This window comes from Muscardinus avellanarius (assembly GCF_963383645.1).
Source record: "Muscardinus avellanarius genome assembly, chromosome: 8".
NCBI classification, from domain to species: domain Eukaryota; kingdom Metazoa; phylum Chordata; class Mammalia; order Rodentia; family Gliridae; genus Muscardinus; species Muscardinus avellanarius.
Genome location: NC_137794.1, coordinates 62,982,874 through 62,997,234, shown reverse-complemented (window position 1 = coordinate 62,997,234; position 14,361 = coordinate 62,982,874). Strand labels below are relative to the sequence as shown.

Here is a 14,361-nt window from a genome sequence, read left to right as displayed (position 1 = left end):
TTCCTGCTCAGAATATTAACCTTTGGCACCAAGTAAAGGATACACTTTAATTTTTTGTGGTTCTGAACATTGAACTCAGGGGTACTCTACCACTGATCTAAACCCCTAACTTTATTATTATTAGTAGTATTAGTATTAGTAGTAGTAGTAGTAGTAGGGATTGAGCCCAGGGGCATTCTACCTCTGAGCTATATCCTTAACTCTATTTTCTTTTGGAACAAGGTCTCACTAAATTGCTGAGGCTGGTCTCAAGCCTGAGATCCTCCTGTCTCAGCCTCATTAGTACTGGGATTATAGGCATGTACCACCATGCTCGGCTTACCTTTTTTAGTTCTTAAGGTGACATCTTGCCAAATTACCCAAGTTGGCCTCAAACTTATGGTCCTCAGCCTCCTGAGTAGGTGGGATTGTAGATGTGACCCAATGCACCCAGCTGAGGCCAAATTATTATTTTCCTTATTTTTAATTAATTATTTACTTTTTGGGGATTGAACAGAGGGGCATTTCTCCCTTGGAGCTACATCCCCCAGAACTTTTTGTTTTGAAACAGCATCTCACTAGTTTGCTGAGTCTTGCTATGGTGCTCAGGCTGGTCTCAAACCTGCGATCCTTCTGTCTCAGCCTCCAAAGTACAGGGATTACAGGCGTGTACCACCATGACTGGAGGAGGATAAATTATTTTTAACATCTTCTAGGATGGAAAGGAAATATGTACTATATTTGAATATGTTTTTCACCATTATAATTAAAATAAGTTTGGTGATTAAAGAAATAAATTATGCAATTTCTTTGATGGTTCTATTTACAAAATGTTCTTTATTCTTCTTTGGGAATTAGAATATAATTTTAATAGGAACACAAAATTATAATATAAGTAAATAAAGCCCTGGCTTTTAAATAAGGACTTTCTAGCTGAGCGTGGTGGCAGGTGGCACATGCTTGTAATCCCAGCATCTGGGTGGCTGAGACAGGAGGATCTGGCTGGGTTCACGGCCAGCCTCAGTTACTTAGTGAGGCCCTTTGCAACTCTAGTGGGACCCTGTTTCAAGATAAAGAATAAAAAATAGGGCTGGGGGTGTAGCTCGGAGGTAGAATGCCCCTGGGTTCCATACTCGATACCACAAAAATATATATATATTAATTTTGCTTTATAGATAACTATGGCTTACGATAAAAAGCAGTTTAGTGAGAAGTGTTGTAAAAGCTTATATCAGTTAAATGTTGAAGTATTTAGTTCCTCAAGTCAGAAAAAGCATATTCCAACCACACTGACATCTCAGGTCTTTCATATTGGCAAGATACAAGGATTTTTGTCTATTTATTAAGGATGGCCATTATATAAGGTATAATCAGAGACACAGTATCAACCAGCAATGAAAACAGTATCGGCCAGCAATGCCACCAAATAGTAGGGCTACTTGTCAGTACTTGATGACATAACTTGAAATCAAACTGTTAAGTAGAAGTGTGTGTGGGTTTTTTTTTGTTTTTGTTTTTGTTTTTTCTCCATTTGAAAATTAGAGTGGAAGGCAAAGAGGTCTTCTCCAGGGACAGTCATCTAAGTCAATACCAAAGCACAAAGGATAATGGTGGGAAAATAGTTAAATTACATAATTAAATACATAAATAATTCTCTTGTAAGTATGACAGCCTCTGGGTTCCACTCCCAGTACTACCAAAAAACCCCAAACAAACAAACAAACAAACAAACAAACAAAAAAAGACACACACACACATACACACAAAAAATTACCTCATTTAAATATTTTACCTAGAAATTTCATCTTGTAAGAATTAGAGAATTCGGAATTTTAAGGGCTAGAAGAATCTTGACAGTATGGTCAATGTGGAGGGATTCCTAACTTCAGTTTGCATCAGAAGTCCCCATGGTTCCTTTTAAAATGTAGATGGAGAGGCCTCATTCCACCCACCCGACTCTATAGGCTTAGAATATAGGCCTGTATCCAACTAAGGCTCCTATTAGAATAACCAGTGCACGATGACTGTCATGTTATGTATTCGTCTATGGATCCCTAGGAGAAGCAATATTCCTCTAGTCTACCCCACATCCTCCCTAAACCAGGAATCCTCCTGGGACTTCTACGTGCCATCAAGGCATTTTCTGCCTCAAGTTACTCCCTCCTCCACTCCTGTAAGTAACTCACTGCCTCCAGGGTCAGCCCATTTACTCATCTAATGGAAGCTTCTAACAGTAACCTACACATTCAAAACATAGAACCATTCAACTTGGGTTTACACAAACACAGTAATAAAAAAAATAAAAAACCACTGAAGACATTGAAGAATCAAAGACATGAAGAACTGACCTGCTTCTTCTGGTATCTATTTATCAGATCCAGAAACAAGGCATAACATCTGGAATAGTTGGCCAAGGACACACAGCCATCGTGGTAAGAGGTTAGTTTGCTGCAGAAATAAAATAACCTTTGATTACAAACTAACTCAGATCAGACTTCAGTGATGCCATTTTTTGGTTTTGGTTGTTTTTTGTTTAGGGATTGAACCCAGGTGCATTCTACCTCCAAGTTAAACCCCAGCCATTTTTTTTTTTTTTTTTTTTGGTGGAACTGGGGTTCCTGGAAACCCTTCTACCTCTGGGCTACACTCCTAGGCCTATTTTATATGTTTTATTTGGAGACAGGATCTCTTAAGAAAGCACGGCTGGCTGCAAACCCGCGCGATCCTCCTGTCTCTGCCTCCCAAGCACTAGGATTACAAGCGTGCGCCACCACGCCCGGCCCCCAGCCATTTTTTATTTTGAAACGGGTCTTGGTAGGTTGCTAAGAGTCTTGCTAGGTTGCCGAGGCTGATCTCGAGCCTGCAGTCCTCTATCTTAGCCTTCCAAGTACTGGAATTACAGGAGTGCACCACCATGCCAGGCTAGTGATGCCCTCTTTGAATGAAAACTCTTAAAGTAATGTTTCCAGAAAGTTTGCTATGTTTTAGGGTATATAGATTTTTTTTTATCTCCAATGAATTGAGAAGATTCAAACACACAAAAACCTCACCAGAGAACTAAAATTAAACTTGCAGTTCATGAATTTAGAGTTGTATTACAATCACATAGGAAACGGAATGGGTTTAGATTATATATCTTAAACTTGGGCCACTAGACTTACTTTTTCTGCTAAGTGAGGTTAAAAAAGAAAAAAAAAAAAATATATATATATATATATATATATATATTTTTGCCAGTCACACACACACAAATATTAGAGAGAGCCCCAAATCTAAACATCACCACTTCTGAAAGGCGACTTCATTCGTTGAGTGTACCCACCTGAATATTCTGGCAATATTGGTGCAGACGTCCTTGTCGCCCATGTACAGTTCCATCACCGTGCAGAGCTGGGGAAGGGCACCAATGCTCAGGAACTTACTTCTTGCTAGTGGTGAATCAACCAAGTTTCTCAACGTAGCAGTCGTCTAGGATAAAAACATATTTGTGCCATTTTTCAAAGCTGGAAAATATAGCCACAATAAATAGCACAGCACAATCCATCCTATAAATTGTATTATACCAGTAGGTAAACCAAGCCCCCATTATGGTTCTCCTACTAGAGCACATAGGCCTAGGCAGAATAGCATGAAATAAAAACCTTAAAGAACGCCTAATTTGGTTCACAGGTAAAGAATGAAATCCTAAGATCTTCACTTGAACCTGTAGAGCCATATCAGGTCCACAGAGTAGAAACTTCTTGTTCTTTTTGTAAGTGACATCAAAGATGATGTAGCCAAAGAATATTTAAGACTATTAGAGCTGAGCACAATGTCACATGCCAGTAATCTGAGTCTGAAACAGGAGGATCATAGGTTCAAGGCCAGCCTCAGCAACTTAGCCAGGACTGCCTCAACAACTTTGTGAGACTGTTTAAAAATGAGTGATAAAAAGGCTGAATGTTAAAATGAATAATAAAAGGGCTGAATGTAGCTCAGAGGTAGAATGTCCCTGGGTTCAACCCTTATCACCAAAACAAAACCAAACAAACAAACCTATTAGGTTTATTTTTTTTTTCCTAAGAGGCAAGTACTGAAGTCTCACAAATTTCTCTTATTTTGTAAAACAATTTCTGGAAACCATCCACTTTTGCTTTTGTATAAGAGTGGAGAAGAGAGCTGGGCGTGGTGGCGCACGCTTGTAATCCCAGCATTCGGGAGGCTGAGACCGGAGGATCGCGGTTCGCGGACAGCCTCAGCTACTTAGTGAGGCCCTCTGCAACTCAGTGAGACCCGGCTTCAAAATAAAGAATAAAAAATAGGGCAGGGGGTGTAGCTTGGAGGTCGACTGCCCCTGGGTTCCATCCCCAGACCCGTAAAAAAAAAAAAAAAAAAAAGAGCGGAGAAGAGAACAGCTTGGTAAATCTATAAAAGATGCTGCCATCGCATTATCATCTTAATCCATGGTGCGATGCTCCCTTGTGGGCAGTACAGGCAGGCCACTAGGTAAGAGTCGCTCAGCCCCACCACTCCCAAGCCTGGACTACTTAACCCCAGGCCATACTTCCTCATTAGTAAAGTGGAGGCCATGAGACTTGCTCCCTGTGTCTCACTGATGACAGCAGCCCCTTCCCAGGTTTTCAGAACTCTGCCCCCTCCCTTTCCATGTCTGACTGGTCACCTGTTCCATCCCTTCTGTCTGTCCTATAACTTTGTCTCTTACCCAAACTCTATAGCTCCCCAATGGGCTCTTTCCACATCCCTCACCCCCGTCCAGCCAATCTGCCCATAGCTGTTCACTGCTGCCTCAGGGGCTTCTCAATGCCAGCCTTCACCCTTAGCCTTTTGGGAAGACCTCCCCTCATCTCCCAGGGCCCGGTGAGCAACGTCTCAGCCACTCTGAAGTCTTGTGCACTGCTCCTGGGCCTCCCCTGCTCCTCCCCTCCTCCCTCTCACATGGCCATCTTTAGACGACTCCCTCCACTCAAAGGCCCCCTCAGCCCCCTGTGGCCCCTCCACTGGACATCTGCTGCTCATTGTTTGGGATATAGCTCAGGCCTACTCCTGCTCTCTGAACGCTGCCTCTTCGGTGTCAGGGACCAGCCTGCCGTTGCCTCTGCAGCACCCATCACAGAGTCCACGCACCTTCTCTCCGTGGTGAGCCACCCTCGTGCACAAAGCATTCCACTCCTCTCTCTACTCAGAGGACAATACAACATGCACATAAGGAGCTCTTACAGTGCTCAGCTGCTGGCTGCCTGGAACAGAAGGAGGAGGGGAGGGACCAGGGGAAACAAGGGGGAAGAAGGAAAAGAGAAGTCTTTTTCCCTTTAAGAAGCTTCTGGCAAGAGAGTGCAGGGGATTCACGGAGACCCGGGTGAACCAGAGCTGAGGGAGAATGGTCTGGAAGAAGCCACCAGGCAGATGCATTCATTTGAGCTGCCACCAGTCTCCATGAACCACATGGGGGTTCAGATCCAGTGGCTTTTTCTGGGGAAAATGGAGAAATATAGGTGGGAGGAGAGTCTGTCTGGAACAGTGTGAAGGCGAGTTCCAGGTCAGCCCACCTAACTCTGAACTTTGCTCCAACTTTTGAGCTCATTTGTATATAAGTGAAAATTGAAAGTCTAAGAAGAACTCTTGGTTGGTGGAGAGACATTTGTAGAGACCACGAATGAATGTGCCCTGCTGAGTTTCTGTCTCCTAACGCCCTGGAAGTCCACCCACCAAGCCTGCTCCCAAGGCAGGAATTAACCCAAATCTAAGCTTTATGCTTGGAGAAATGTAGTTTCATTAATTTCTACTATAATTTATATTGTTCTTAATTCTACCTAGATATGTGTTTTATTTTATATAATCTTTTAGACCATCTCATATTCTTTCTTTCTTTTTTTCCTCTGGGATGTCTTTTTTTTTTTTTTTTTTGGTGGTACTGGGGGTGGAACCTAGGGGCTTTCCTACCTCTGGGCTACACTCCCAGACCTATTTTTTTTGCAAGTCTGGGGATGGAATTCAAGTGCATTTGACCTCCGAACTACACCCCCTGCCCTATTTTTTTATTCTTTACTTTGAAACAGGGACTCATTAAATTGTGGAGGGCTTCACTAAGTAGCCGAGGCTGTCCATGAACTGCAATCCTCCGGTCTCATCCTCCCGAATGCTGGGATTACAAGCGTGTGCCACCATGCCTGGCTTTCCTAGACATATTTTATACTTCATTTGGAAACAGAGTCTTGCTAAGTTGCAGAGGGCCTCACTAAGTATCTGAGACTGGCTTTGATCTGTGGGATCCTCCTGTCTCAGCCTCCCAAGCGCGGGGATTACAAGCGTGCGCCGCCATGCCCGGCTAGATTCTTTCTTTAAAAAAATACAAGTTAAATGTACACATACTCATAAATGTACACAGACTCCTTCTAAAGGACTTACTAGAGTGTATACCAACTCTGAAATTGCTGTTTCACCAAGAAACAGCAAATTGAAAAATATGAGTTTCAGTTATGTTTCTCGCCTTCTAATTTGCAAGCATGTGGGAGATATATACTGAGTCAGAAGGCGACCAGTAGGAAGAAGAAAAGAAAAAAGAACTGATTTTCTACAGAGGATGAATGACAATTTGAGTATCCTTGCTCATTAGCAGTTCTTAAATGACGGGGACCTAGAGTTTTGCATATATCCAGGAAGAAACCTTCCACTGTGATTGTGGTTGCGGGTCTACTACAGAGTCACGACTGAGCTGCGCTCGACAGTGCTGTGCTCGATGTTTTCCGAGGCATCTGCTTTTCTCTGTGTTCCCCAAACCCCTTGATTAAGAGGCACCACCTTCAACCTGGTAAGCTGGTCAGGAGTTGCAAAGTTGCCTATTCCATTAGTTGATCCTCAAGGTTCTCATTGTTCAGTCAACATTGGGAAACCCTCTTTATTTTATTTTGTTTTGTTGTATGTATGCATGTATGGTGTATGTATGTATTTATTTATGGTACTGGGGATTGAACCAGGGGCATTCTACCTCTGAGCTACATCCCCACATCCTATTTTTTATTCTTTATTTTTTGAAACTGCGTCTCACTAAGTTGTGGAGAGCCTCACTAAGTAGCCGAGGCTGGCCGCGAACCTGTGCGATCCTCCTGTCTCGGCCTTTCAAGCACTGGTATTACAAGCATGCACCGCCAAGCCTGGCCACCCCATTTCATTTATTTTATTTTATCATTTTATTTGTGGTACTGGGGATTGAACCCAGTGACATTCTACTCCTGAGCTACCACACCTTATTTTATTTTGAAACAGGGTCTCACTAAGTTGTGGAAGGCCTCACTAAGTTGCTGAGGCTGGCCGAAAACCTGCAATCCTCCTGTCTCAGCCCCCCAAGTACTGATATTATAAATATGCACCACCATGCCTGGCTTATTTTGTTTTACTTTATTAGTCCTGGAGATTGAACCCAGAGGCATTCTATTGCCAAGATACATCACCAGACCAATTTTATTTTAAAATAGGCTCTTGCTAAGTTGCTGAAGGGCTTACTTAATTTGCCAAGGCTGGTCTCAAATCTGTGATCCTCCTGTCTCAGAATCCCAAGGCCTGAGATTACGGGCATTCAGTGTGGACGACCCATTTTAAAGGGAAAACTCATGCTTAGAAAAGACTTAGATGATTTACAAAGGCTCAAGCAGCATTTCCATACAATGAAATTGGAACTCAAAAGATTTAGCATTTTTTCAAGTTGACTATTGGTACTTAATTATTAACTTCAAATTGTGTTTACAACTATTAATTAATTGAGAAACCTTAGCAAACACTAGAAAACTTAAGTCTTGAGACATGGGGACTCTGGCTTAGGCCACAGCACAGACCAGTGGCTCTGGCCCCATGCCCAGCATTCTCTGCTGCAGCCGGTAGACACAGTGAGACGGCTGCTAGAAGACCCCAGCCTCCAAGGCCGGCCCTGTTCCAGAGGAGAGGCCCTCTTTCTTCCCTTTGCACTTGTCCTCCCTCGGAGTCCTCAGTCCCCGGGGACTTTCTGGAGTCTGCCCCAGAAGGTGACAGCCAGCAGCACCTCCCCAGACAGAGGAGTGTGTGGCTCACAGTCCTCCATGAGACTCATGGGTAGGTACCTCAGAAGTTGGGCAGGCTTTTCGGCTAGCCCAGGAGCTTCGCCATCAATCATGACATCAGCGTTCTTTAAAGAAACATTTTTCCAGTTCTAAAAACAAAAGCAAAACCCAAAAAACAACCTCCCCCCAACGGGCTTTCAAAGAAATCTCTGGGACATAATGCACTTGAAAACTGGGCCATTAATAGGGTGGGGGTTACTCTGCTTCCTCAACTGAACCCAGCATCAAGATTCATTTTACTTATTTTTATACACTCAGTGGCATCATTCAAAGGATCTGAGCAGCGATTTCACAGGCTCTAGAGCTATTTTATGAGACAGACAGGAAAGGGCTCATATGCCCTGTTTTTTTGTTTTGTTTTTGTTTTTGTTTTTTTGGTGGTACTGGGGTTCCTGGAAGCCCTTCTACCTCCGGGCTACACTCCCAGACCTATTTTTACATTTTTATTTGGAAACAGGGTCTCCTAAGCCAGCGCACGCAGCTGGCTTCGAACCCGCACAATCCTCCTGTCTCTGCCTCGCAAGCGCAGGGATTACAAGCGTGTGCCACCATGCCCGGCTCATATGCCCTGTTTTTGAGATAAGGAAAAAGGGTGAGAAACTCCACCAGCTTCCAGGAAGGCTGGTGCCCTAGGCCTCTCACTCCCAGGTAGTCTGTGCCCTAGGCCTCTCTCTCTCTCTCAGTCCCAGGTAGGCTGGTGCCCTAGGCTTTTCACCCCGGTCTCCCCCAACCCCCCCCCCCACACACACTCAGTTTAACATTTGTCTCTAAACACATTTATTTTACTTCTCAATCATCTGGAATATCCATGACCCGAATCCCTGGAGCTTTATCTCAACTTAACTGCCAACTGCAGAAGGGTTCACTTCCCGCCGATGATGCGAAAGGATAAATACAGCTGCCAGAGACCACAAACAGTGTCAAAAGATTTAAAACCTAAGCCATGCCATTTTCCAACCTCAGCTAATCCATCTCCCTCTACTAATAAAAGAACATTCATATCTTGGACTTGTGCCCAACTGAGACCACATATATCCCCAAATCAGAGCTTATGTGGTAACCCAAGGAGTTTCGTGTTGGCTCACACAGGATCACCACAGTTCTTACCGAGAGGGAAGAGACCGGTGAAGGCGGGTGTGGCGGCAGAGGCCTGTAATCCTTGACTCGGGAGGCTGAGGCAGGGGGACCGCAAGTTTGAGGTCAGCATGGGCTACTTAGAGAGATCCCGCCTCAAAATAGAATAAGCTGGGCGTCGTGTTACACACCTGTGCTCCTAGTACTTTGGAGACTGAGACCAGAGGATGGCAGGTTAGAATCCAGTGTGAGATGACTTAGCAAGATCCTATTGCCAAATAACAAATAAAATAGTGCTGGGGGTAAAGCTCAGAGGTAGAATGCCCCTAGGTTCAATCACTAGTACCACATACATGCATACATAAATTTTAAAAATTATATATTAAAAAGGCTGGGGGTATAGTCAGCACTTGCCTAGCATGTGTGAGGTACTGGGTTCAATCCCTGATACTATAAGAAAAAATTTAAAAAGAAACCAATGATAAAAATGTGTATGAAAGCAATAGTACCCAAATTTCTAAGCATTTATTGGGGTTTGTTAAATGCATCCATTAAAAGTATTATTAACCTACGGTCCTCCATAACTTGTGGTGCCTGGCTGCCGAGGGAGGCCTCCTTGGCAGATTCCTGCTGTGGCATCCTGCCATGACAGGAGATGGTTCTGTTCGCCTCAAGCCCTAATGTCCTACTTTGAGTATGTCTGTATTGTTTTCCTTTGCTGGCTCTGTGTCAGTCACCTGGGTACATGGGTAGGTAGCCAATTCTTCTCATTTGGGCTTTTTTTTTTTTTTGGTGCTATAGGTTGGCATTCTACCTCTGACCTACACTCCCTGCCCTACCTTTTAACTTTGGTTTTTATTTTGAAACAGAGTCTTGCTAAGCTGTTAAGACTGGTCTCAGACCTATGATCTTCCTGTTTCAGCCTCCCAAGTACTGGGATTTCAGATGTAGGCCACTATGCCCGACTAATTGCGGCTATTTTATATATCGACATGAGAGAAAAAGTTTGAATGTCACATCAATTATATAGCATGCCAATGTGGAAAAAATAAGAAAAAGGAGTCTTTAAAAATATGCAATAAGGTCGGACGTGGTGGTGCACGCTTGTAATCCCAGCGCTTGGGAGGCTGAGACAGGAGGATCGCGCAGGTTCGAAGCCAGCCTCAGCTACTGAGTGAGGCTCTCAGCAACTTAGTGAGACCCTGTTTCCAAATAAAGTATAAAATAGGTCTGGGAGTATAGCCTGGACAAAGCCCCTGGGTTCCACCCCAGTACCATCATAAGTAAATCAATAAATAAGATGCAATAATAACTACCAAGTAGGAGCTGGGGCTGTGGCCCCATGGTAGAGCATTTGTTTAGCATGTGCAAGGCCCTGGGGTCCATCCACAACAACAACAACAACAACAACACACACACACACACACACACACACACACACACACACCAAAAAACCCCCAAACTATCAAGTAATTATATGCTGATTGTCATAATTACACCTGAAAGTTTGACATTTCTTCATTGCATAGTGGAGAACAAGCGGTGGCTTTTGGAAACCTCGGGTGTGGATGCTTATTCCCCATCCTTGATCTTCCTTGCTGCTAAGGAGACATCATTAGCACAGTGCTCCTGCCTCATTCCTCCCTCACTTCCTGACTGGTGAACTTGGGATGGGAAGCCAGCACCTTCCTGGTCTGCCTGCTCTTTTCTTCTGTAGAAATGTTCGCCATCAAAACACAGGGTGTTCTCAACTTTTTGGGGAAAGATAGCCTGTGTGTCTGTGTAAATGTAAGCTGAGGGTTTAGGGTTGGAAAGCAGACTTGCCTCAAGTATACGCTACGTCCTCCAAACATGGTGGTGACCTCCTTCTCCTGGCTATAACCGCCCCATCCTTCTCAGTCTCTTGTTTCCAAGCTTAAAAACTAAGGAGTCTCTGACCCTCCTTAAATTCCCATACCTACTGTCCCTGGAGAACTGGAGGCAAACTCGTGTGTGTGTGTGTGTGTGTGTGTGTGTGTGTGTGTCCATACTGGGGCACTCTCTACCACTGAGCTATAACTCTGGTCCTTTTTTATGTTTTCTTTTATTTTTTGCAGTGCTGGGGATGGAACCCAGGGCGTTCTACCTCCAAGCTACACCCCAGCCCTATTTTTTATTCTTTACTTTGAAACAAGAACAAGGTTTCACTAAGTTGCAGAGGGCCTCACTCAGTAGCTGAGGCTGGCCACAATCCTGCAATCCTCCCATCTCAGCCTCAGAAGAACTGGAATTACAAGCATGGGCTATTACACCTAGCTTTTATTTTCTGATTAGAAACAGAGTCCCATGCCGGGCGTGGTGGCGCACGCTTTTAATCCCCGCTCTTGGGAGGTGGAGACAGGAGGATGGCACAGGTTCGGAGCCAGCCACGCTGGCTTAAGAGACCCTGTTTCCAAATAAAAAAGTATAAAAAATAGGTCTGGGAGTGTAGCCCGGAGGTAGAAGGGCTTCCAGGAACCCCAGTACCACCACCAAAAAAAAAAAAAAAAAAAGAAAGAAAAAGAAAACAGAGTCTCACAAAGTTTTCCCAGGTTGGCTTTGCACTTGAAATCTCCTTGTCTCAGCCTCCCAAGTACGGGGTGTGCACCACCACACCCGGCTTCCCAAACTCTACAAACTAAGTGAAAGAATGAAGCTGGAAACGACAAAATAGAAGAGCCAACCTTTCTGAAGACTTCTGCTTAGGAAAAGGAAAACCTGGCACTGTGGTTGGGGTGGTGCATGTCTGTAATCCCAGTACTTGGGAGGTGGAGACAGGAGGACCTCAAGTTGAGGCCAGCCTTAGTCAATTTAGTGAGACTTTGTCTCAAAAAAATGGGGGGGGGGTCTAGAGGTAGAACACCCTTGAGTTCAATCCCCAGTACCAAAAAAAATTTTTTTTGTTTTTAAAGAATATGACAGTGTGGAGGAAGAAAGCGTTTGGATTTAAGGAAGTCTCTAGAGAGACGCTCACAGGCCTATAGGCCAAAGACGTGGAGCAGGCACGGTGGGGAGAGGACCAAGCCACAGTGCCAACCAGGGTGCTGCACAACAGTTCTCACGTCAACAATGGTCTCTCTAGAGTATAAAGTATACCTAAAGTATAAAGTCAATCTATCGTTCTCTAAGGATTGAATTAAAAAATCAAATGAGCTGGGCTAGGGGTATGGCCCAGCGGTAGAGTATGCATAGGGTCCTGGGTTCCATCCCAGGCACGCAAACAAAAAACACTCCCCCCAAGTCAGATGAGTTGGCTATGAAGAAAAAGAGAAAAGTCTGCAAGTACAAATGAATTTAGAAAATAGAAATACAAGTTCAAATCGGTATGGGTTTAGTTTTGTTTTTGTTTGTTTTTTCATTTTTGTGGTGCTGGGGATTGAAGCCAGGAGAGTTCTACCTCCAAGCTCTACCCCCAGCCCTATCATATTTTTTAAAATAATTAATTAATTAATTGGTACTAGGGATTGAATCGAGAGGCATTATACCTCTGAGCTATACCCCCAGTTCTATTTTATTATTATTATTATTATTATTTTTTGAAACAGAGTCTAAGTTGCTGAGGGTGTTGCTAAGTTGACGGGACTGGCCTCAACCCTTTGATCCTCAGCCTCTCAAGTACTGGGGATTATGGGCATGTACCACCATGTCCAGCTTTTATTCTTTATTTTGAAACAAGGTCTCACTAAGTTGTTGAGAGCCTCACTAAGCTGCTGAGACTGTCCTAAACCTGCGATCCTCCCGTCTCAACCTTCCAAGTACTGGGATTATAGGCATACACCACTGCATCCTAGCGCAATCGGGCCGCGTGGTGATATACATGCATACATACACTTAGACACAGACACAACACACACGCAAGCAGCAGCACACATATGAGACCTCCAGAACTTTAGTGTTTTCTCCTGTAGGCAACACTGGCCCATTTGTTATGAAGGAGCTTTTCTTTCACACCCATTGTGATCGGGCTAACAACTAACTGTAGCCACATTGCTTAATTAGGGCTCCTGTGTCTAAAACCTTTTCCCACCCTCTGTCTAAAATCTTAACCCTCCAATCTGTCATGTATAATCGACATACTCATTCCTATCACTTTCCTGCTTTCTGACGTTTGTAACTTAATCTCTTGCAATACGCGTTTATCTCTCTGCCTCGGATCTCAGCCAGTCTTCCGCATGCACCGACCTCCAGCAGCTCCAGCGCCCCAAGGTCACTCTGCGGCCTGGAGACCCAGCGCTGGGCCCTCCCACGGCTCTCCCAGACTCACTCTGCTCTGGACCGCCCTCCCTCTTCAGCTCCCCCAAGCACACCTTACTGACATTCGATGTGAATATTCAGCCTCCTTTTCCCTTCGCTCCAGTTGTCCAAATCCTACACAACCCTTGGGATCCAGCTGCAGCTGTTTTCCATTCACCCAAAGGCCCCAGCAGTATGGTTCTGAGACACAGGATGGCTCTAGCCCTGTGCCAGATGCTAAAGTATGCAAAGCTGGGTAACAAGGGGACCCCGGGAAGAGCTAAAGCTACCAAAGGAGAGGCAGCCCTGCGTCCCTGCTGCGGGCTTTGCTGTGGTTGTAGTTGTCTGGTTGTTTTTGCTCTTCTTGTAACCTCACTCTCTCCAGCCCACAGATACTGCTTTTTTTTTTTAAAATTATTATTACTATCATTATCCTAGCCTTGTGTAATTTATTTACTTTTCAATGGAATGAAGCTGCTTTTAAGGATGCCTTGTGAGCTGGAGTTCGCGGGTTCTGAAAGCTGGTGTACACACATCGTTCTGCTCCAAGGCTGGACAGACCCCGCTGAATTTGTGCCTGAACTCCCGGGTGGGAAGCCAGTCACCCGATCAAATGGCACTGGGGGACCATGGTGGGAGCAGAGTGGGCTGCTGGGGGTCCACACAGATGTCCACCAACGCCAGGCCTTGGGAGGGTTCACAGGGAGGAACCCTTCAGAGACAATGACCAAACCCACCATGATCAGGAGGAAGGTGTTCTACATACCCACCAAGAGAGAAGAAGGGGGTGCTGGCCTGGATCCTCAGCCTGGATCTGAGGTTGCCATACCCTGGGAAAAGGGAGGGAGTGATGCTCCCACCTACTGGCGCAGGAGGCCCCATTTCTTTGTTCCACATAGTTTTGGTCACAAGCGTAATGCTTTTTTATACCAAGTGATTTTATTTATATGATAGAAAATGATACCAT

At 44.6% G+C, this 14,361-nt stretch overlaps 1 protein-coding gene across 1 annotated transcript in view; it reads right to left on the bottom strand.

Moving 5' to 3' along the window:
• ARMC2 (armadillo repeat containing 2) overlaps positions 1-14,361 on the bottom strand; it is a gene marked incomplete at its 3' end in the record, with an annotated part of 126,053 nt that overhangs the window by 47,352 nt on the left and 64,340 nt on the right. Inside the window, exons 10-11 of the mRNA XM_080699876.1 lie at positions 3,302-3,447; positions 2,328-2,427 (exon numbers count right to left, since the gene is read on the bottom strand). Coding sequence (XP_080556002.1) covers positions 2,328-2,427; positions 3,302-3,447 — 246 coding nt within the window. The remainder of the gene's footprint in view (positions 1-2,327; positions 2,428-3,301; positions 3,448-14,361) is intronic.